Here is a 22,078-nt window from a genome sequence, read left to right as displayed (position 1 = left end):
TCTTCTTCTTCTTCTTCTTCTTCTTCTTCTTCTTCTTCTTTTTTCTTCTTCTTCTTCTTCTTCTTCTTCTTCTTCTTCTTCTTCTTCTTCTTCTTCTTCTTCTTCTTCTTCTTCTTCTTCTTCTTCTTCTTCTTCTTAATGGTGCTTCTTTAAATCATATATCCTGTCCTGCCTTTAAGCACAGTATTTACCTATCCTTCAAGGATCAATGGTTTCAGTGGTATGGATACAAATAGGTTCCAAACCCAGTTCTCCTGTTTATTACTTGTGTAGTAAGTCACACACACTGGGCAAGTCACACCTCTGCTTCTCAGCTTCCTCACCTATAAGATAAGGCAATTAGATCCCATTATCTCCAGTTATCTCTCTTTTCTTCCTATCTTCAAATCCTAAGACCACTTTGAGCCTTTCACATCTTAGAAGATGGTATTCAAGAGTTGCTGTGAGCAAAATATGTGTGTGTATATGTATTGTTCATTTTTCTAGTGACCAATCTTTCCTAATTTACCTAGGCTGGTTCTCAGAAGGCAGATATATGGTTCATTGCAAACATTGCAAACAGTTTCATTGAACCTGTAAGCATCACTGTATTGATAAGCACCCTGCTAAGAGCTGGGGATACAAAAGAAGCAGCAAAAATCAGTCTGCCTTCAAGGAACTTACCTTCTAAAGAGGGAGACAATATGAATATAAATAAGTGAATATAAGATCAATTCAGAGTAGATAGAATGTGATCTTAGGTGGCAAGGCACTAGCAGCTAGGGAACTGGGAAAGGCCTCTTGTAGAAGGTAATAATTGAGCTGTTATTTCAGAGGAAGCCAACAACTGGCAAAGCTTTCAAGAACCCTGAATCACCTCCTCACCATAATGATGTTATCAGAAGAGGATTTTGCTAGATATTAAATGTAATAAATGGATGGGGGGGGAAGGGGAGCAATAGCTGGGTCAAACAGTAGAACATAATTAAGAAAAACTCATTATGTACATATAACAAGGGTATATTTGATATTTTAAAAAATTCTAACAATTGCTCTAAACTATAATCACATAATGAAATAATTTCTAATGGGCTGCACAGTAACACTGCATCAGAACCCTTTATATAATGAGCAAGTATCAGTATCTTTTCAATAGGACAGACACTATTCTTGCTTTATTCCTCTTCTCCTGTTATAGCTTTATGTCATTAAAGCTATTTTTATTCCCTTTGAGTTATAAGAGATGAGAAGCTATTCTGTGGAGTTTAAAAGCTGCCCACGTGTTTAGGCGCCTTAGTCAGTCTCTAACTCTGCGCCATGGCTATTTAGGTGGTAACCAAGTTAAATGAGTAATGTACATGGGGACCTGGGAAGGTTACATTTCTTCACCTTGCAGACAGATTTTTGGCTTCCTTTTGTCCAGAGTGACATATTGATTCCTCTCATATGTGACCCCTACTGAGTCTTGTCCTTACTCCCAGATTCCCAGACCTTTTCTTTTCTTTTCTATTTGGGCCCTTACATAACTCCAAATCCCCTGGTCTTTCTCTCTATTAACCCTGTCTCTTATATTAACAATATAAGGATTTCTGGCAGCATTAGAGTTTCATCAGTATTCTTATGGGAGGGGTCAAAATTAATATAAAAAATTTATTCCCTATAAACCCACTCTGGACATTATGAAAAATGCCATTCTTGATGAAGTGAAGTCAAAGCTTACATTTTACATCTGCTTAGCCTAATGCCATATAGGGGGAAGACAAGATTATGGTCCAGATTCTTCCACTGACTCAATGTATGGCCTTGAGCAAATCACTAAGGAAACTGAGACCCAGAGAAGTTATATTGACCTATTCTGGTTAACTAGGTAATGTGATGGTAAAATGCTACAGGACATGGAGTCAAGAAAACCTTAGTTTCCACTCATAAAATGGAACTGGATAGAAAATGGATTAGAAACCAGAATTCAACAATATGTTGTTTACGAGAGACACATTTGCTTTTTTTTTTGGAGGGGGGAAGGCCTGGCAATTGGGGTTAAGTAACTTGTTAGCCCATGGTCACACGGCTAGTAAGTGTAAAGTATCTGAGGCTGGACTTGAACTCTGGTACTCCTGACTCCAGGGCCAGTGCTCTATTCACTACACCACCTAGCCTCCCCAAGAGAAGCATCTGAAACAGAAAGACACATACACATACACACACACACACACAAACACACAATTAAAATAAGAGGTTACAGCAGAATCTATTATGCTTCAACTGAGGTAACAAAAAGAATTTTTTTTTTTTAAAAGCAGGGATACTGGGGAGGCTAGGTGGCACAGTGAACAGAATACCAGCCCTGAAGTCAGAAGGACATTACTTCAAATCCGGCCTCAGACACTTAACACTTACTAGCCATGTGACCTTGGGCAAGTCACTTAACCCCAATTGCCCTGCCTTGCCCCCTCCAAAAAAAAAAAAGCCAAAAAAATTATTGTAGTAAATATAATCAAAAGAAAATTAAAAAAAAAAAAAAGCAAGGATACCAATCATGATCTCAGACAAAGCAAAAGCAAAAATCAACCTAATTAAAAGGGATAAGCAGGGAAACTACATTTTGCTAAAAGGTAACATAGTCAATGAAATAGTATCAAAAATTTTATAGCAAGCTTCTTAGATAATGGACTCATTTCTCAAATATGTAGGGAACTGAGTTGAATTTATAAAAATAATAGCCATTGCCCAGTTGATTATGGTAAAATAATATGAACCAGCAGTTTTCAGAAGAAGAAATCAAAGCTATCAATATTTATATGAAAAAAAGTTCTGAATCGCTATTGATTAAAGAAATGCAAATTTAAAAGAAATTCTGACATACCAACTCACACTTATCAGAAATGATGAATGCTAGAGGGGATGTGGGAAAATAGGTACAGTAATGAACTGTTGGAGTTCTGAACTGATCCAATCACTCTGGAAAATAATTTGGAACTATGCCCAGAGGGCTTTAAAATAAAAAAATAAATAAAAATAAACCTGTGTATACCCTTTGACCCAGCAATACCACTACTCGATCTGTACCCCAAAGAGATCCACGAAAAAGGAAAATGACTTATATATACAACAATATTTTTAGCAGCTGTGTTGGTGGTGGCAAAGAATTGTAAATCGAAATGATGCCCATGAATTGGGAAATAGCTGAAAAAGTTATGATACATGATTGTGATGGGACATTGCTGTACTATAAGAAAAAATGAGGGTAGTGATTTCAGAAAAACCTAGAAAGACTCATATGAACTGATATAAAGTGAACAGAACCAGGAGATTATCGTACACAGTAACAGCAATACTGTATGGCAATATTATAATAATTATCAACTCTGACAGACTTAATTACTCTGATCAATATAATGACCCCAGATAATTCCAAAAGACTCATCATGAAAAATGCTATCCATTTGCAGAGAGAGAACTGATAAACTCTGAGTGCAAATTGAAGTACAGTTTTCTGACTTTATTTTTCTTTTTGGTGACGTGGAAAACTTATGGAAATATATTTTACATGATTTCACAGGTTTAATGTATATAATATTACTTGCCTTCTCACTGGGTATGGGAGGAGCTGAAGGGAGGAAGACAATTTGGAACTCAATTTTTAAAAAATATTAAAAATAAATAATAAACTAAAAAAAAAAAACACAGGGAATGTGGAGGGGGGGGAAGAAGAAGAGCTGAGTTCAAACCTGGCCTCATATACACTTAGTAGCCATGTGATCCCATGCAAATCATTTAATCTCTTTGTCCCTCAGTTTCCTCATCTGTGAAATTAAGATAATAATACCATATGTATAAAGCACTTTTTGAACCACAATGTGTTATACAAATGCTAGCTATTACAATTATTTTTATTACTATCCTTTAAAATAAAGGTGGTAGATTATCTCTAACTTCCTTTCAAGTTCTAAAATTATATGAGCTGTATAATATGTACAACTACTATGTGTTCAAATAATTCACCAAGAATATGACATTCATATTCTTATACACAAGACAAAAATAGTTATTGTGTGTGATAGTATTTGGTGAAACTGGGTTTGGAATCAAAGGATGTGAGTTTGAATCTCAGATCTGCTCTTACCAAAATCACTGTGACTTTGGACAAATCACTTAATCTCTCTAGGCCTCAATTTCTTCATCTATAAAATGAGGGTGTCAGACTACATGGTTTCTAGCTATAGACCTATGATCCTATGATCTTCTGTGATTTGACGTATATACATACTTATATGGGTTATACTAAGGCATTGGGCTCAGTCCCACAATAGGTCAATAAAAGCCAGCAGAAATCTGAGTACAGTGAATTCATCTGAGTTGTACCTCAGCCCATTCCTTATAAAGCCCTAGAGCAGTTGGACATAAACAGGGAACAGCAGGGCAGATAACGTGGTTCTCCTTAAAGCAGAGCCTAGAGCAATGAGAAACCATAAGCCATTATCCCCTTCTGGGATTTTCCTTCTAGGCCTAAATTTATATACAGTAAAATTAGAGCTTCCTATCCATCCCAGGAAGGCCAGGGGCTTTTTCCCTCACCCTTTCTAAACCATCAAGCACATGGATAATATTCTTTAAATGGTGAATAATAATGAGGTTTCACAGGGCAGTTTTATGTTAGGAAATAGGACTGAGGCTATTTCAGAAAAGACATTGAAGGAGATTTAGGCACATGGAATAAAATCATTCTCAATATCTCAAAGATGCTATTGAAATTAAAAGAAAATGAAGAATTTAGGCAACTGAAAGAAATAATTCTGATTAACAACAATAATAAAGAGAGACATTTTATTTCAACTCTTCAAAAAGTAGGACTTCATACTTCCTAGTTTAGGCCCTATAAATCCAGCACTTTTTAAGCTTCGGCTGAAGATTTATTTCCCCCTTGATCTTTGTTTTTTTCCTACATACACAAAAGAAATGGACTTTGCACACCTTGCTACATTAGAAGTATAATCTATGTAGCACAGTACCTGCTTATCTGTAGTGTTTTATTGATGTGAGAGATTACTTGAAGGCCACATAAAAAGGTTACCATTGATTTCCTTTCTTTTGGATTGCTCAAGGCTCCAGCTCTTGCTCAGCTTCCACAAAGAGCTGCTGAACACCTTTGTAGAAGGCCTTGCTGCTTCTCTCTACTGGTCCATCTATTTTGATTCTACCTAAGTATGGTTGTCCAGCTAATATTTTTTTATTTTCTTGAAATAAGAAGTTTTCCCAATTCTTGGGATACTTCTCCTTAAGCCAACAAGCAGTTTAACATACTGGCAAAAAAGGACATTTTTTTTAAGATGTCCTTGATTTAAAACATGTCCACAATTCTTTTTATAGTACAAATTATATGGAAAGTAATGACTAATCATGAGAGGATACCCATATTGCCCCAAGTACCTAGCTTTTCTTAATCTGCTCCAACATGAACATATAACTGAGACTTCATACATTTGAATGCAGCTGGGTGTGAAATGCATTTCCAAAAATGTTATCATAGATTTTTTTTTTTACCATATGGTTCATAAACCTACAAAAGGAGATGCTCAATAAACTTGTGTTGTTATAGATGATGGGTTTTAGCCAAAGTAGTAAAGTCAACAATTCTCTAAAACAGGAGTTCTTAATTTCATCTTTGTGTTATTGTGGACCTCTTTGGAAATCTGGTGAATCCTATGGGAAGCTTTTCAGACCAATGTTATTAAAAGCAAATAATAAAATACAAAGGGTTACAAAGGAAATCAATTATATTGAAATACAATTATCTGCCCCTGTCTCTCTGCCTCTGTTTCTGTGTATCTGTCTGAACAGGTAGTTATGTGGCACAGTGGATGGAGTGTTGCCCTTGAAGTTGAGAAGACCTAAATTCAAATATAACTTCAGATGCTTGCTAGGTGTGTGACTCTGGGCAAGTCACTAAACCTTGACTTACTCTCAATTTGTAAAATTGAGGTGCTAATAGCATACTTCCCAGTATGGCAAGGATCAAATGAGATAACATATACATATATGTGTATATATTTCTACATTTAAGTTAATGGACTTCAGGTTAAGATGTCTTAAAAAGGGCTTGATGATCACATGCAGGCTGCACACAACTTACAAACCAAGGATTACATAGGCCATAAAAGATGCCATCAAAGAAATGCATGGTTGGGGAAAAAATAAAAGATGGAATCAGTCAATCAATCAATAAACATTTATTAAGTGGCTTTACTTAAGGAAAAGTAAGTATTTACTGTGTTCCAGGCAGTGGATAGAAAGACACACATGGTCAGGTAGTAATAGTGACAGATGATGGATGGATGGAACATCCATTTGCTCTGTAGGTAATCAAAACAATAAACACAAAGCATAAAGAAGGCTCCCAGCATGTTGGGTGGATTCTGTGGAAACTTGTGCGTGTACATAGACTAGAGTCATATAGCTCTGGATGAATTATAACCTGCTGTTGGAGGAATAACCTACTCATAGGATATCCAAAAATACTGCTGTGATGAAATCATGGATCAACAAAGATTTCAGAATGGTTTCTTTCTTACACTTTTCAAAAGAACCCAAAAAACAAAAACCACAAATAAACAAAACAAAACAAAAAACCATGCATCACATTTGATTTCGGGTAGTCACCAAGGAAAACAAAATCTAGTTTGTAATAACTTGACTTCTTCCGGGGCATTTCTAGTGAATCTGATTCATACCTTAGGGGAAATTAAGTTATAGCTCAAAGTGACCCAAAAGGTCACTCATATCACGCCTGGAGGAATTCATGCTATTAATATAGTGTTTAATTTCAGTCAGGTTCAAATCTCTTGCAATTCTTTCTCATGTTCTTTTTAAGTGGTATATGTCAGCTGCTAGATACAACTCTAAAGGACCACTGCAATAGGCAAATATTCCTTTCTCCAGCTAGCTTAAGAGCATCTGGCTAAGTGTACATCAGGAATTCAATTAACTTTGTATTAAGAGGTCAATTAAATTGGCCTTTGTATGGATTGTTTTTAATTACTTTTCCTTGTAATCCTTTTTCCCCCCTTGTCTAAGCACTAGTGAAACTCTGATATGATATTCATAGTGCCTGTTTGGCCTATGTAACTTATATTCAGAACACATAGGAAAAGCTGGACCTGGTTATAATAAACTAATTAGACAATTAGTACCTGTGAATTCTCTCAACCCAAAAGTCAATCATCAGCAATGGATTATTTTTGGCCGCAAGCTTTTGGAAATTTTCCCACCTAGCAATATATTTGTTTGTTCCTTGAATTTTCTTGAGTCTGAATGGCTCTTCAGTTGCATTTTGTTTTCTGGGGCATAAGTTAGATTTCTCTGGCTTTCTTGTGGCTATACCTTAAGCCACTTTCTGTCAAAGAAAAGCCATTCCATTCCATTCCATTCCATAAAGGACTAGTGGTGATTTTAGTGGTAATGTGGTCTCACACACAGCACTCGGTAGTATATATTTACTAGATTCAAGCTAGGAATATGAGATGAACGTGGATAAAAATATGAAAATGAATAAATAATTTAGATGTGGTACCAACATCAATCAACATGTATTTGTTGAGAAACTATTATGTTCAAGATATCTGTATATTTGGAAATAGCCAGATAACTGACCATTTTTTAAACCTTCTAACATTCAGTGTGAGGCTGACTATTAGGATATACACACACTATTAAATTTAAATTTAAGACATTAAACAAATACCACATGGAATGGACTAGATGTGAGTCAGTGACTACTAGGTGAGATTTTAGAATTTCCTTCAGCAGATATACTTAAAGAAAAGATATAGATAGTTAACTTTAAGGATTGGTTGGTGTGTAATTTTGGTACCAAGACAAGGATATACCTGAGATGGCTTTTTAGAGTCCCTTCCAGGCCTTTGATGACTTGGAAAAATTGTACAAAATACAATCTTGATATATTTGTCATATATAGATTAGGATAATAAAATTATATCTATTACTATATCACTTGGTGGTATGAATACTAGTACAAAGGTCTACAAATTGCCTCAAATATTATTATTAATTGAAGTAGTAGTATCATTAATACTATTAATGATAATACATTGTTATGTTAAGTATGTGACTTTGCCAATGTGAGAATTATCTTAGCTGACAGAAGGTTAGAACACAAACCATCTCTATTTTATAGTCTCAGAGATTACATTAAGTTTCCAGGAAATTAAATGACTTGCCCATAATCAGGTGTCCTAGGTGGAGTTTGAAACCAAGTCATAACTCCCAGTCCAACACTCTATTATTTCATATTGATTCATTAATGAAGATAACAATTATCTAAATCTCTCTCTCTCTCAATCTGTTTTATCATTACTATATGGACTGTTGGTAAGGAAATTCTCTTTACCAACACAAATAACTATTCTTAGAAAGTTGTCTTGGCCACTGAGAGGTTAAGTAACTTGTCAAAGATGGGAGGATTAGAACCCAGATCTTTCTGGCCCTAAGACCAGTCCTCTATCCACCATGCTAAGTCGAGTCATTATCATTATTATCATCACCATCATCAAGAGAAAGAGAATAAGATAATAATTCAATCTACCTAATAAGGGAAAAGAAAAGGAATTATTATGGCATTAACAACATTTCTATTGAATATAACCATGATTCTTTGTAGAAAAATATGCAAATCATGAAACAAATCTTTATTCATACCTGCTCCACCACCAATGCTTAGAATGTTAATTTCTGATTTTGTGTCTCCAATCCTGAAAATAAAACACATTTACATATTTTAAAATGGGGGCTAGGAGTTGTGGAAAATCTGATCAAAAAGTTTAGTTGTAGATGACACAACTCTCCACCCCACCCCACCCCTGCCCTGGGGGAAAAAAATGGAATAAAAATCTCTACAACTGGGAGTTAAAAACAAACAAGCAAAAAACCTTGATATTTGTTTCCTTCAATAACTCAGTCCCACAAAAATTAATTAAATGACTCTGGGTAAAACATTGTACCAAGTAATGAGGACCTCAAAAAACAGTCCTTTTCCTCATGGAAGACTGTACATCTTTGGATAGAGAAGAATTTGGAGAGGCACTAGTGGATAGTAGAAGGATTGAACCGAATGACCCCTAAAATTTCTTCCAGAAATCCTATTCTATGCTTTCCCTATCTGGCTTTGGGCAAGTCCCTTTGCCTCTTGTGGTCAGTTTCCTCATTTATAAATTGAGAGAAAAGGAACAGAAGAATATGTGTGGACATGGGAAAGTTGAACTAATCATTGAGAAGAAGGTACCTATTCCTGGTTCGTAGGACTTAAGATCAAGAAACAGAATGACATCTCGTGAATTTCTATTAAGTTATATATTGTTTAAATGAACTAAGAGCATTTAACAAGATCCTTCACAGTTTGCCTTCCATTATTCAAACTCTACTTCAGTCTTCTCTCCCAAGGAGACTTACAGTACAAGTATCTCTTTGCTTTATATCACCTGGCATTTTTAGGGCAAATATTCACTTTGCTTTTGAAAATTCTTTAGTTTTTAGGGTTTTTTTGTTGGTTTGCTTTTTTTTTCTTTCATTTGGTCTCCTATTTTGTATTCCCAATTAGAATGGACATCCAATGAGTGTGGGCACTGTTATCTTTTATTTCCTTTGTATGAATACAAATAGCCCCACTGCATATTATAGGTGCTCCAAAATTAATAAATAAGTAAACATCTGGTATTTTCATGGAGTAGATCATCAGATTGTGAATAACAGTGTCAGGCCTGTTCTGTATCATGTTGTTTTCTATGCTTCTTACCTGTAAGAACTTGGGCAAATCACTTAACTTCTCTGGGTCTTAGTTTCCTTGAAAGTTAAATGAATGGTTTGGACTAGATGACCTCGAAGGTACTTTCAGCTATAGGTCTGTACTCTTATTATATAGCTTATATATAATATATTCTATTATACTTCAATAAATCTTTTTTGGGGGGTTGTTTTATAGTGGGGCATTCCTTTCTTGTATGAGTTAGACTAGATAGGAATTAGGTCCCTTCCAGCTGTCAAATTCTGTCATTCTATAATATGTCAATGTTCTGTAATTTCTTTGATGTGGAATACAGACTCCACCAACATAGATCACAGCTCCACAACAACTTAATTGATGGTCTTAAAGAGTCACAGGAGCCAAAAAATTCATTGTCCTAGGCCTAATCTGTGGATGAGTTTAGTTAATTTTCACTAGCCTGCTGCTATGACAACAGACCGACAGCCTGTCACCTAGTGCCTAACTGAAGCTTTTCTACCACAGAGAGGCTTGCCAAAATTTGTGCTCTGCTGGCATAACCTTCCAGAACCCAGGCTTACTTACATACTTGGCAATGCATCACAGTGGGACTTTAGTATTCTATTACAAGAAAATAAAATGCCATTTTTACACTGAACCTGGGACATAACTGTTTTGTCCCTAGAAAAAGAAAACTGGAAAGGCCTGGGAAAGGCATAAGAGATCCTATTAAAATTCAAGCCGAGGACTCCCTCCTCTGCTATTGTCAGATGGGCCAAATGACAAAATTTAAGAGAAACCAGAGTGCAAACCAGGGGAGGACAGAATTTAGGGATTTGGTGCAGCCATAGATAGGATCTAAAGCTCACCCATTTCAGTATCTTTTCCCTTGCCCTAACCCAACACTTCTGTTAATTTATTGAAATCCACATCCCCAAGGCAGGAGATTTGATTATCTTTAGAGTGTAGGATCTAGTCCTCTCATAACGCTTATCAGTCCTGCCACAAATTGAACACATTCATCACACACACACACACACACACACACACACACACACACACACAAACCTCATGGATTGTAGAGTCTGTTTCACTGATAATGGAGGAACTCTCTTTTTAAAGGGTCATATAGCTAATACTAGCCTGAAAAGACAGACATTAATGATTTTTCTTTTGGTAAATGATAAGTGAAGTGATAATCATAATAATACATAAGGAAACACATTTAAATGGATATTACTAAGGCTAAGGGGCACCCAGTCGTTTCAGTGGTAAATGCTATTTAATGACAGTTTAAAATTCAGGCTAATCCAGAAAACACAAATGGAGGAAACCTTATCTGCGACCTAAGGATAATATGAATGATTTTTTGCTCCGTAGAAACAGAACTGAACAAGTACAAATAACAGGAGAGCTAAAAATGATGTCCAGTGGCAGGTCAAACTTTAGGCAAGTAGGGGGTTGGTGGAAGGAAAGGAGGGATGGAGGAAAGAAGGAAGGAAGGAAGGAAGGAAGGAAGGAAGGAAGGAAGGAAGGAAGGAAGGAAGGAAGGAAGGAAGGAAGGAGAAGGAGAGACAGGGGATGGAAGGGGGAGACAGAGGAGATGGAGGGAGAAAGGAATGTAAATATCTGAGTTTAAAAGCTTGTTATCTTTTTACTAGAAAATGTATTTGGTGCCTGTTAATAGTTAACTCTTACCTACTTGTGGCTCAAAAGGCTCCTATTGCAAACAGGGCCATTGGGTGGAATGCCTAAATGAAAGGTTGGACTGAAGCCCTTTGGTTGGGGGAGGGGCGGGGAGGGAGGTAGGGGACGAGGAGGGGTAGGGAGAGAATGAGCAGCAGAAGCAATCCGTAACTCTCCCTTGCCACCACATGCCCAGCCTCGGTTCCTCCCCGCAGCATGCACTGATCACTTGCAGGGGCTGTGGTTTCCCAGGGGTCTGTCCTTCTGGAGAAAGCGTCTGTCTTTTGTTACCTTGCTATAAGGCCTGGCAGCTTCTCCTCAATGAAATTCTGCATGCACTGGTGCTCCGTGGAATTAGCAAGAAACAGGCGAAAAGCTTCTACGTATCTGCCATGATCAGAAAACAAGCTCCTCATGGAAGATGCCATGTTTGGTTTTCTGAGGAAGGCAGAAGGGGAAGGGAAGTTTCTGTCCCCGCCACCCTGCTCCTCCTCCTGGCCACCACCCTCTTCCCATCCCCCGTTCCAGAACTAAGACTTGTGGGGAGCGGGTCCTCGAGTAGCTGCCACTGGAACGGGACTCTTTAGCATATAAAATGCCCCACTGGACTTGGTTCCAGAGACTTTAACCCCTGCTGAATTGTTATTTTAGCGAAAGGGGAAAAAGTAATAAAACCAGGCAATAAATCCCAGTGCTGCAACTTTGTTTCAAACCTCAGGGGGCTTTTTCACTAGACCTATAAAAACCAAGATTACTTTGGCTTCATTTCTCGTTTCTCCTGTGTTTGTCCCAGCAAAGTCATCTCCAAGGAGAAAAGCTGAAAGTCTGGAAAAACAAAACAAAAACAAAGGAACCTCACGCTTAAGAAAGTATTGGCTATTGTGGATATAAAATCATATACTAAAATCAGAATGGAAGAGATGGATTTGTTGTCTCTCTCCAAACCCCTAGAAGAAAATACTTCATTTTCCAATTTTCTAGGTGGGAAAAGGTTCAACAGAGTGACATTTTAATGTTAATTTGGCCTTTGGAAAAAATGGATATGATATAAAAATGTGGAACTTGGATCATATTTCTGCTAGTATATTTCTTTTTAAATAGAAAACTAGTCTTGGAAAACTGACAATCAGGGAGAAGTGAAGTCAGAAGTAGGATTTTTTTGCATAGGGAAGACACATTTAGTTGGGGACTGTTGGGGGAGCAGGACACCAGGATGTGAAGAGACACACATTTCAGTACTTTAGCTGCTAGAGAGACTACCATGATGAGATGGAAGAGTGAGCTGCCTCACTTTGTGTTTTGGGGTTGGCAGGAATACTGGCTTCAGGCTATTGCGGGAACCCAGATAAATAATGTTGCAGGTCAGGAACTCACCCCAGCGTAGCAAAGGATTTCAAGTACTATCAGGGCCTTATAAATTTGGCACCCTGGGAAATAACCCCAGTTACCTCCCTTTAGATGCCCTTAGGTAAGATGATACTGTGAACTGGTGAAAGAAAGAAGACTGGCAAGGGAGGTTGGGGGAAATAAGCATTGCTAGTTATTCCCAGCCCTAAAGAGATGTTCTGGATTCAGACAGGCAAAGTGCTGTTCCATTTAACACTTAATTATGATATAACTTTTACAAAGAAATACTTATTTCAAAAGTATTACCCAAACAAAGGACAACTATTCATCCAATACCTCCAGGCCATAACTCTACTCTATACTACCTTGTTCTCTGAAGAAGCAGATCTCAAATTTAGCTTAGTTCCTACCAAGTTCATGTACAAAAGAAGAAATACTATTGGATGAGTTCTTCCAGTGGGCTGAGGTTTCAAAGGTCACTCCTGAAAAACACTCTTTGCTTCTTGAGGTGTCAGTACTAGGCTGACTGCAACAATGACCTGGTTTATAATTTTTGGATCTTTATGGCTTTCTCTACCAACCAAGCTGATGAATATGTTTCCTATATCTAGAATGGAAAAGAATACACAAAAAGTCTAAGGGAATTCTGTTTCTTAGGGTCATATGGCTTTAGAAAGGGGAAGTCCCACGGTCTTTCTCTTTATAACATGGTATATCACCACAGTTACTGTGAGTTACTACCGTGTTTCCCCGATAACAAGACACTGTCTTATAATTTTTTTGGACAGAAAAACACCAGAGGGCTTATTTTCAGGGGAGGGCTTATTTTAATGAACATTGACAGCAATTTTAATAAACAGGTAAATGTGAACAAAAAAATGTACCTTTATTCAATAATGATCATGTCATCTTCTTCAACAACATCGTCATAAGTGTCCATACCCTGAATTCCATCCTGGATGTCTTGCGCCTCCATTTCCTTCAGAAGAAGTGGACCCAATCTGTCATGTCCGGCAATATAGCTCTCTTTAAATGAACATGTCTTGTGCAGGTAACCTGCTCGTAGTGCCTTGGCGACACAGCTGTCAGTAATTTTATCCCATGACTTCTTCACCCAAGTCACGACTTCTTGCAGACAGGGCTTCACAAAGTTTCCACGCTGATTTCTTTCCATTCTATTTTCAATGTAGTCATTGACTTCCATGCGCAAATGGTCCTTGAATGGCTTCTTTATTGCAATATCAAGGGTCTGGAGATAGGCAGTCATTCCTGCAGGAATCATTACTTGTCTATTCTTCTCTCTGCAAGGAAGTTCTTCATTTCTTTAGCGCGTTGAGTGCTGGCTGAATCCCAGACTATCAGACCTCTTTGGTTACCTCGCATAACAAGTGTCAGTATTAAACCAACCCACTTTCTTATAACAGCTTGTGTACACCAGGCTTTTTCGGTTTCAAGAACATAAATGCCAGGTACACGTTCAATCTTATCTTTCTTGCCCTTACTGATGATTAGAGGTGTGGCTTTCTTTCCATCCAAACGAATTGCCAAAACACAGGTGACCCGTACACTTTCATACTGGTAGCCAGTGGTGGGAATGTAGATTGACATTGCACCCCTGTGAGGAATTGTTGTTTGAGATCTCTGTCCCATAAACACTGCAGTTTCATCCATAGCAATCATATTGCAGGTTTGGTACTTGGAAATGTCGATCCTATCAATAAAGGACTTGAATGCAAGTGCACGTTTAATAACTTCAGCATCTTCCAGCTTAAACAGTGTTGTTCATCTTCTTAGGGACAGTTCATACCATTGAAGGAAACCGTCCAACCAGTGTTGTGATGCTTTGAATCCTTCTGAGACCATTTCAAACTCTGGTGCCATTGAAAGGGCAAATGCTTGAATATCAGCCCTGTGTACAACCAAGGCCTTTGCTCTCCTGTCAGCAATCCATTAACCAATGAGGATCTCCCAAGTCAGGATATAAGGGCTGCCGACCTGATCCAGACCTGCGCTTTTTCCCTTTTCCCTCATCCACCTGTTGATTGAGGTTATTATAATCTGCTCTCCATTTTCTGACCATTTGAAGATCCGAGAGTTTTTCTTTACAGAAAACTGCAAGATTCTTGCCATGTGACTCCTCTACAATTGCTTTCTTATACTCAACAGTATAGCTCTTCCTTTTTGTACTCATGTCTGGGGGTCAAAACAGACAGAATAATAAAATTATGACCATCAGTCCTTCTTTTCACTCCATCATGCCCCCTGAGTTCTTCTTTTTTCCTCCATCATGCCCTTTTTATCCTCCATCATGCCCCCTCACTCCCGCTTACATACCGGGTTTTTATGATGTCCTGCCTCAGCTCTCCTCCGCGGCACTGCTCTCAATGGTGCCAGCAAGCAAATCACTGGGGAAGAACAGGATGACGCGCTCACTGCTGCAGCTCTGATTGGATGCAGCTCGGAGTGCGGCGTGAGTTTCACGGGGAGAGGGGGGCAACGGTGCATACAGAGGGTATCGGAATGTAGCGTGTAGCGCAGGGGATCACCTTCACTACAGTAGCAATCTCAATAGGGCTTATTTTCGGGGGAGGGCTTATTTTAGAGGAATCTTACACAGTAAGGGGAGGGCTTATTTTCGGGATAGGTCTTATTATCGGGGAAACATGGTATGGAGCAGATTCAGATGCCCAGAGAATTAATTAATTAGTTCTAGCTATACAACCCACCAAAAATGGCTCCTCCCAAGCATATAATCAACCAACTGAAACCAGGCAAAGAATGATCTCTCCAAGGTACTTCCTTTACATGACATCAAAATTCTTCAGAAATGGTTGCCTGACATCTTCCTTTTAGAGGATGATCCTTAGTGTCTTCCATAAGTGTCTTCCCCAAACTGATGGGGTCTCTGCACATACTAGATGCCCATCACATCTCTATTCAATCTTCTGACACTTTCCTTTCCCTCATACTATGCATCCTCAAAGATTATTGATAGTGGGTCTACAATCAAATCTGTAAGTATCTTCAGGAGCCACATATATGAGGAGGCATAATGGTGCAATGGAAAGAACTACCTTGGTTCAGATTCTTGCTCCATAATTTAGCATCCATGGGTCCTTAAACAAGTCACTTTGTCTCTCTGGGCCTCAGTTTCTTCATCTGTAAAGTAAATATGTTGGAATAAATTACTTCTGAGGTCCTTTTCAAGTCTAAATCTTTGCTGTAATTCCTCAGAGTGAAACTTTTACTTTTTTTTCAAGCAAGTTAGGTTCTTTCTTTATTACTTCCTAGCTTGTTAAAGAATTAAAATGATCTATTTGGAGAAGGTTTCAGAGACTATTCATATCTTAACAAAAATCTTCTCTACAAAATACTTAATAAATGCATCTAGCATGGTTGAACTTATAACTTCCTGAGGCAATCCACTCTGATTCTGGATAGATCTCATTGTTAGGAAATTTTTCCTTATATTAAACTTAAATCTTCCTCTTTGCAGATTTGCTGCAAAAAATTCACTCCTAATTCTGCTCCTTGGGAACAATCAGAACAGGTCTGATGTCTCTTTCACGTGATAACCCTTCACATAATGGAAGATAGCTCTTATTCCCCCCACCCTCACCCCAAGTTCTTCCCTTCTACAGGCTAAATATTCCTGGCTCTCTCAAACAATCCTCATGACATGGTCGTAAGGGCCTCATCATCCTGGCCTTCCTCATTTGGACACCTTCCTTCTTATCAGTGTTCTTTCTAAAAACTGGCACCAGGAAGTCAAACACAATATTCAAGATGTCTCTGATCATGACAGAATTCTGGGATACCACTTGAAATTCTAATTAATTTGTGGAATAATGAAATGGGGGCAGACACACCTGGTTCTTTGGGTACTAGCCAGGAAAGAACTTGATGACAGCAGGAAGTAAGGCTGCAATCACACTTAAAAAGGCATAAAGTAGCAAAGTGGCAAAAGGGCAAATGGCACAGAAAGTACAGAGAGACAAATTGTGAAAGAGGGGTGGATATAGAGACTCCCAGTGTGAGGATTCATACAAGGTGGTACAGGCAAGCAGCATCAGGAAGAAAAGAGGCAGGAGGAAAGTCACTTATGTAACCACGGACCTGAGTTGAGTTCATTGGAGCAATATGGAATCAGATGGAGATAATGGAAGAGTGTGCAGTGGGTGGGAGTTTGAAGTCTCATTTTATAGGGTTTTGCTGGGGGACAGACTCTTATCTGAGTCACTTCATGAACACATTGAAATCATCTCAAAGTTGTCAGTAAAACTTTAAAGTTAGAATATCCACGTCATGATAAAGTTATCAGCAACATTTGGTGTTGTTCTGCTCTTACTGCAGATGTCTGGAACTTATCAGAGATTTACATATCACACAGGACCATAAGGTCCCAATAGTTGATTTAGTTCAGAGTTTCGGGATGTGATTTTTAGTTAATCTACAATACAGTTCTGTTCCCATGATCTTTGGGATGTTCTGTTCTTGACTTCTAGGTTCAACTTTGCAATCTTAGTTCCTACTATTGTTAATTTATACCGGCTACATATAAATTTACTTATATTGTCTAGAATTGAGGTAGTGGTCAGGGAGACCAGAACAAGTCACACTTGTACACTTGTATAACACTATTTTCCTCATTCTTAAAAAAAAATAAACCTTTCTTAATATAGTATAAAAACATATTAACTTTTTTTTTTTTGCTAACTCATACTGTCCTTGCATTCCAATAAAATCCCCATATTGACCTTACAGATAAATTTTTACCTCTCCACAATCTTCCATATCTTGTACTTGGATACCAAATATAAGACTTTACCTTTATCCATATTGAATTTGGCCTTATTCTCAACTTCTTGCTTTCGTCCCCCATATTTAATATGTTGCTAAGTCCTGTCAACTCTACCTTCCCAATACCTCTTATATACTGCTGCTTCCCCCTGATGAAACTAGCCACACTGTGGTTCAGGCTTGAAATAGCTTTCTGGTTAGTCTCCTTTCCTTATCTACCCATCCATCATATACTCAACTAATATAAAATTGATCTTCCTAAAGAGCAGGTCTGACCATATTACCTGCTTATTAATTAAACTCCAGTTGTACACTGTTATCTCCAGGATCAAAAATCAAATGCTCTGTTTGGCTTTTCAAACTTTTCCTAACCAGACTTCTTCCTACCTTTCCAGTCTTCTTACACTTTACTCCATTCCATCTATCTTTGAATGGTATAGACCTAGCTCATCTTTACACAAGACACTCTAACTCCCAGCTCAGCGTATTTTCACTAGTTTCCATGCCTCCTCCCCACCACTCCCCAGGCTTCCATGTTCAGAATGATCTCCCTCTTAATCTCTGCCTTTTGGTTTCACTGATTTCCTTCATGTCTCAGCTAAAATTCCAAGAAGCCTTTCTCAGTCCCCCTGAATGCTATTTCCTTCCCTTTGATATTAGCTTTAATTTATGTATATATCTTGTTTGTACATACTTGTTTGAATATTATCGCTCTCATTAAAGTATGAACTCCTATCTCTAGCACCGTGAACAGTATCTGGCTGTTAGAAATTGAGTACTTCTTGACTTGTTTAATTAATTTTAGTATTCTCCCTGTCAATATTTTGGGGGAGATTATCATTCCTAAGTAGAAGTGCTCTACCCATCTTAGCCTAGTCCCACAGCAGCCTTGGTAAATACACTGTTTTTAACTTCTATATAAGTCATTGAAAATTGTTAAACAGCACAGAGTCAGAGATCCTTAGAGCATTTCACTCTAGACATTCTTCCAACTTAACATTGAATCATTAATGACTATTTTGTTGGTCATTAATGTGGACATTTATACAATTACAAATTTGCATAACTGGAATTGTCTAACTGATATTTCTCCATCTTGTCTATAAAAAACAAACATGGGGGAAGCTAGGTGGCAGAGTGAATAGAGCACTGGCCCTGGAGTCAGGAGGACCTGAGTTCAAATCCAGCCTCAGACACTTAATACTTACTAGCTGTATGACCTTGGGCAAGTCACCTAACCCCAATTGTCCTGCTTTCCCCCTTCCAAAAAGACAAAAAAAAAAAGCTTTTTTAAAAAAGAACTACATGAATGGTTCTACTACTTTGATTTGCTAAAATCTAGTTAATTGTTTTTTATATAACATTCTGTTTATCCAACAGGATTAGTGATATTGTATTGAAAGAAATGTTAGACTTGAATAAGTAGTCTAATATCATTTAACATCCCATGAAGCCATGGTGAAATTTTTTTGGTTACTGCTTCTTTTTTAGATTCATCCTGTAATAGTACATTCTAGATTTTGGCAGTAATTGAAGTTAAATGCACTGACATATAGATTGCTGAATCCACTCTTAAAAAATTCTTCTCCAATTCTACTAGATATCCATTTTCCTTGATTTTTCAGAGATCACTGACCGTTGTTTGACAATCTCATCTACTAAATCTCTTAGTATCTTTAGGTAAAGTTCTTTTGAGCCTGGAAATTTTAATCCATCAAATGCGGATAGGTATGCTCTTCCTATCCCCCTACTTATCTTGGGGATCAGCTTCTTATTAGTCATTTTTGTTTGTCCTTTTCAATCCAAAGATCATTTTTCTTAGTAGAGAAAATAGAAGAGATATGAGAAGTGAGCAGTTCTTATTCATTATCATTGTTCTATCCACCACAACCAGGAAAGTTATAAGAGGCCAAGAAATAATAAAACAAAATATAAAGAAAAAATAGAAGAGAATGAGAACCTCAAGAAAAACAATTGATCTGGAGAACAGAGAAAACATAAGAATAACTAGTCTACCTGAAAACTATGATAAAAAAAAAAGAATCTTATTTTTTTTAAGAAATTGTGGTTAAGTAACTTGCTCAAGGTTACATGGCCAGATATTTTGTGTGGGTGCCAAGTATCTGAGGCCGGAACCAGTCCCGGTTCTCCCGACACCAGGGCTGGCGCTCTTACTCACTGCGCCACCTGGCCGCCCCCAAAAAAGAATCTTTATATAATAATGAAAGAAATAATTAAAGGAAATTTTCCTGAAGTATTAGAACAAGAGGGGAAAGTAGAAGTAGAAAAAAATCCACTGATCACTACCTGAAAGAGATTCTATGAGGAAAACTCACAGGAATATTATAGTCAAATTACAAAATCCCCAGCTCAAGGACAAAATATTACAAGCAACAAGAAAAAAAAAACAATTGAAATATGGTGGTGCCACAAATAGAATCACACAAGACTTAGCAGTGATGACATTAAAAGACCACAGGTCTTTGGACACTATTTATTGAAGAGAAAAGGAAGTGGAGTTCTTGCCAAAATATCATACCCAGCAAAGCTAAATATAATATTGAATTTTTAAAAATGGATATTTTATGAATTGTCAGACTTTCAGGTCTTTGTTAAAAAAACAAAACACCTGAACTTAATAGAAGATTTGACATACAAGATCCAAGAAAAATATAAGGTATATACCAAAAACTAATTACAAGAGACTCAATAAGGACAGATTGCTTACCTTTTATGTATGTAAAATATAAAATATATATCTAAGATTGTTATTAGTAATTGGATACTTTATAAGAAACATTAGAGTAGACCTGAATATGATATGACTTTCAAAAGTAAAACTGTTTAGGAATAGCTAAAAAGAGTAATTATAAGGAATTAGATGGAGAAGGGCTGTTAGTTCTGGAAACCCACTTTCACTGGAAATGGGTTTAAGAGAGAAGAATACATATTTATGTAGAAGAATACAAAAATATTCTAAATTCAGAAAGAAATAAAATGCAAAGGGGACAGATAATGAGGAAAGGATAAGGGAGGTAACCTAGAAGCAATAGGTTATGGAGATGGGGTATAGAAGGGTACTTAGATTAATGGGAATGGGAAGACAAGAGAGGAAAACTTGGGAGGCTAAGGAAGGGATGCTTGGAGGTGTGTGTGTGTGTGGGGGGGGTTAGGTTAAGTAATAGGAGGGCAAGGTAGTGGCTAGAAATAAAGTAGAGAAGTGAAGAGGGATAGGAAATAAGAGATATGCACAAACATAAAAACAAAGATCAGAAGTAGAATTTGTTAGGGAAAGGATATGTCTATACTTGTATGTATGTATTTGTATATATGTAAATGTGCATCTGTATGTCTATATCTATATATCAATATATCCATGCTTATTTGTATACTTCTAGGGGAGGGAAAGGAAGAGGGTGGGGAAAAACAAAGTAAAAAGTACACAGGAGAGAACAAAAGAAAACTACAGTTTTTTTTTTAACCTGATATTTCAGAGAATTCCATTATCTCTTTTCTTGGAAAAGAAGAGGAATAAGGATACATATGCACATATCAGAATATAACCCCAGCCAGTCAGCCAGAATAGTGACTAGTGTCATAGTGCATAGAGTATTAAACTTGAAGTCAGGAAGACCTGAATTCAAACCCTACTTCAGGAAAATATTAAATGTGACTCTGGGCAAGTCATTTAATCTATCTGAGCCCCACTTTTACCATATGTTAAATAAAGGAATTAGACTTGATGACTTCTAAGGTAAATTTACAACTCAAAAATCTATAATACAATGAACTCTGAAAGCTTCTATTTCTTTGTCCATAAAAAGGAATTAATGTCATCACTTGCCTCAAAGGGTTGTTGTGAGGATCAGTTGACTTAATGTATATAAAGGTCCTTAGCAAATCTTAAAACACTATCTGAATGTTTATTATTATTATTCCATTTACATGTGATCTACCTACTTTAAAACCAGCAGGCAGGATCCACTTGAGCAGAGAATAGTATGATTCACTAATTTAAAAATCTATGAGGATCATTTAAAAATAATTTTAAAATAAGTCAATTCAAAAATATTTTAAAATCTATGAGGATTATTTTTAAAATGAGTTTTAAAATGATGATTAAATCAGTGGATTCAAAAATCTATTTTTGTTTTGTTTTTCATTGAACTAACACAGAAGTTTTGTTAGAACTAAATGAGAAAGAACCTCAAGGGATCATCTGGTACAGTTCCCTTCCAGTTTCTGTCTAGAAAAGTATTTTTATCCCTTAGTTTATAGATGAGTCAACATAGGCCCAAAGAGGTTAAATGACTGGTTTGAGCTCATCCAGCTAGCAAGTTAAATAACAAGGAAATAAATGAAACCTGAGAAACCATTTGAACTTTTTTTTTCTAATTCAGTTTTTCAACTCAATGTGTTAACTAGATTTTTTTATGTAATAGAACAAAGGCAAAACATAGTCAAACCACGAAATATGGGGAAGACAAGGATACA

At 37.1% G+C, this 22,078-nt stretch overlaps 1 protein-coding gene across 4 annotated transcripts in view; it reads right to left on the bottom strand.

The window, feature by feature from the left end:
* The window catches only part of HNMT (histamine N-methyltransferase), a 162,041-nt gene extending 150,064 nt beyond the window's left edge, over window positions 1-11,977 (bottom strand). For 3 of the 4 annotated variants that reach the window (XM_069067859.1, XM_069067857.1, XM_069067858.1), the window contains exons 1-2: window positions 11,729-11,977; window positions 8,692-8,744 (exon numbers count right to left, since the gene is read on the bottom strand). In XM_069067859.1, the coding sequence (XP_068923960.1) occupies window positions 8,692-8,744; window positions 11,729-11,865 (190 nt within the window). In that variant the 5' untranslated portion in view covers window positions 11,866-11,977. The remainder of the gene's footprint in view (window positions 1-8,691; window positions 8,745-11,728) is intronic. The other variant, XM_069067856.1, reaches the window with a different exon arrangement.
* Window positions 11,978-22,078: the final 10,101 nt, after the last annotated feature.

The sequence above is a fragment of the Petaurus breviceps genome, unplaced genomic scaffold (assembly GCF_028583685.1).
Source record: "Petaurus breviceps papuanus isolate PSGF00001 unplaced genomic scaffold, PetGlider_PUasm1.0 90752, whole genome shotgun sequence".
NCBI classification, from domain to species: Eukaryota; Metazoa; Chordata; class Mammalia; order Diprotodontia; family Petauridae; genus Petaurus; species Petaurus breviceps.
Note: the sequence above shows the minus strand (reverse complement) of the source record. Positions and strands in the feature narration are given on the sequence as shown.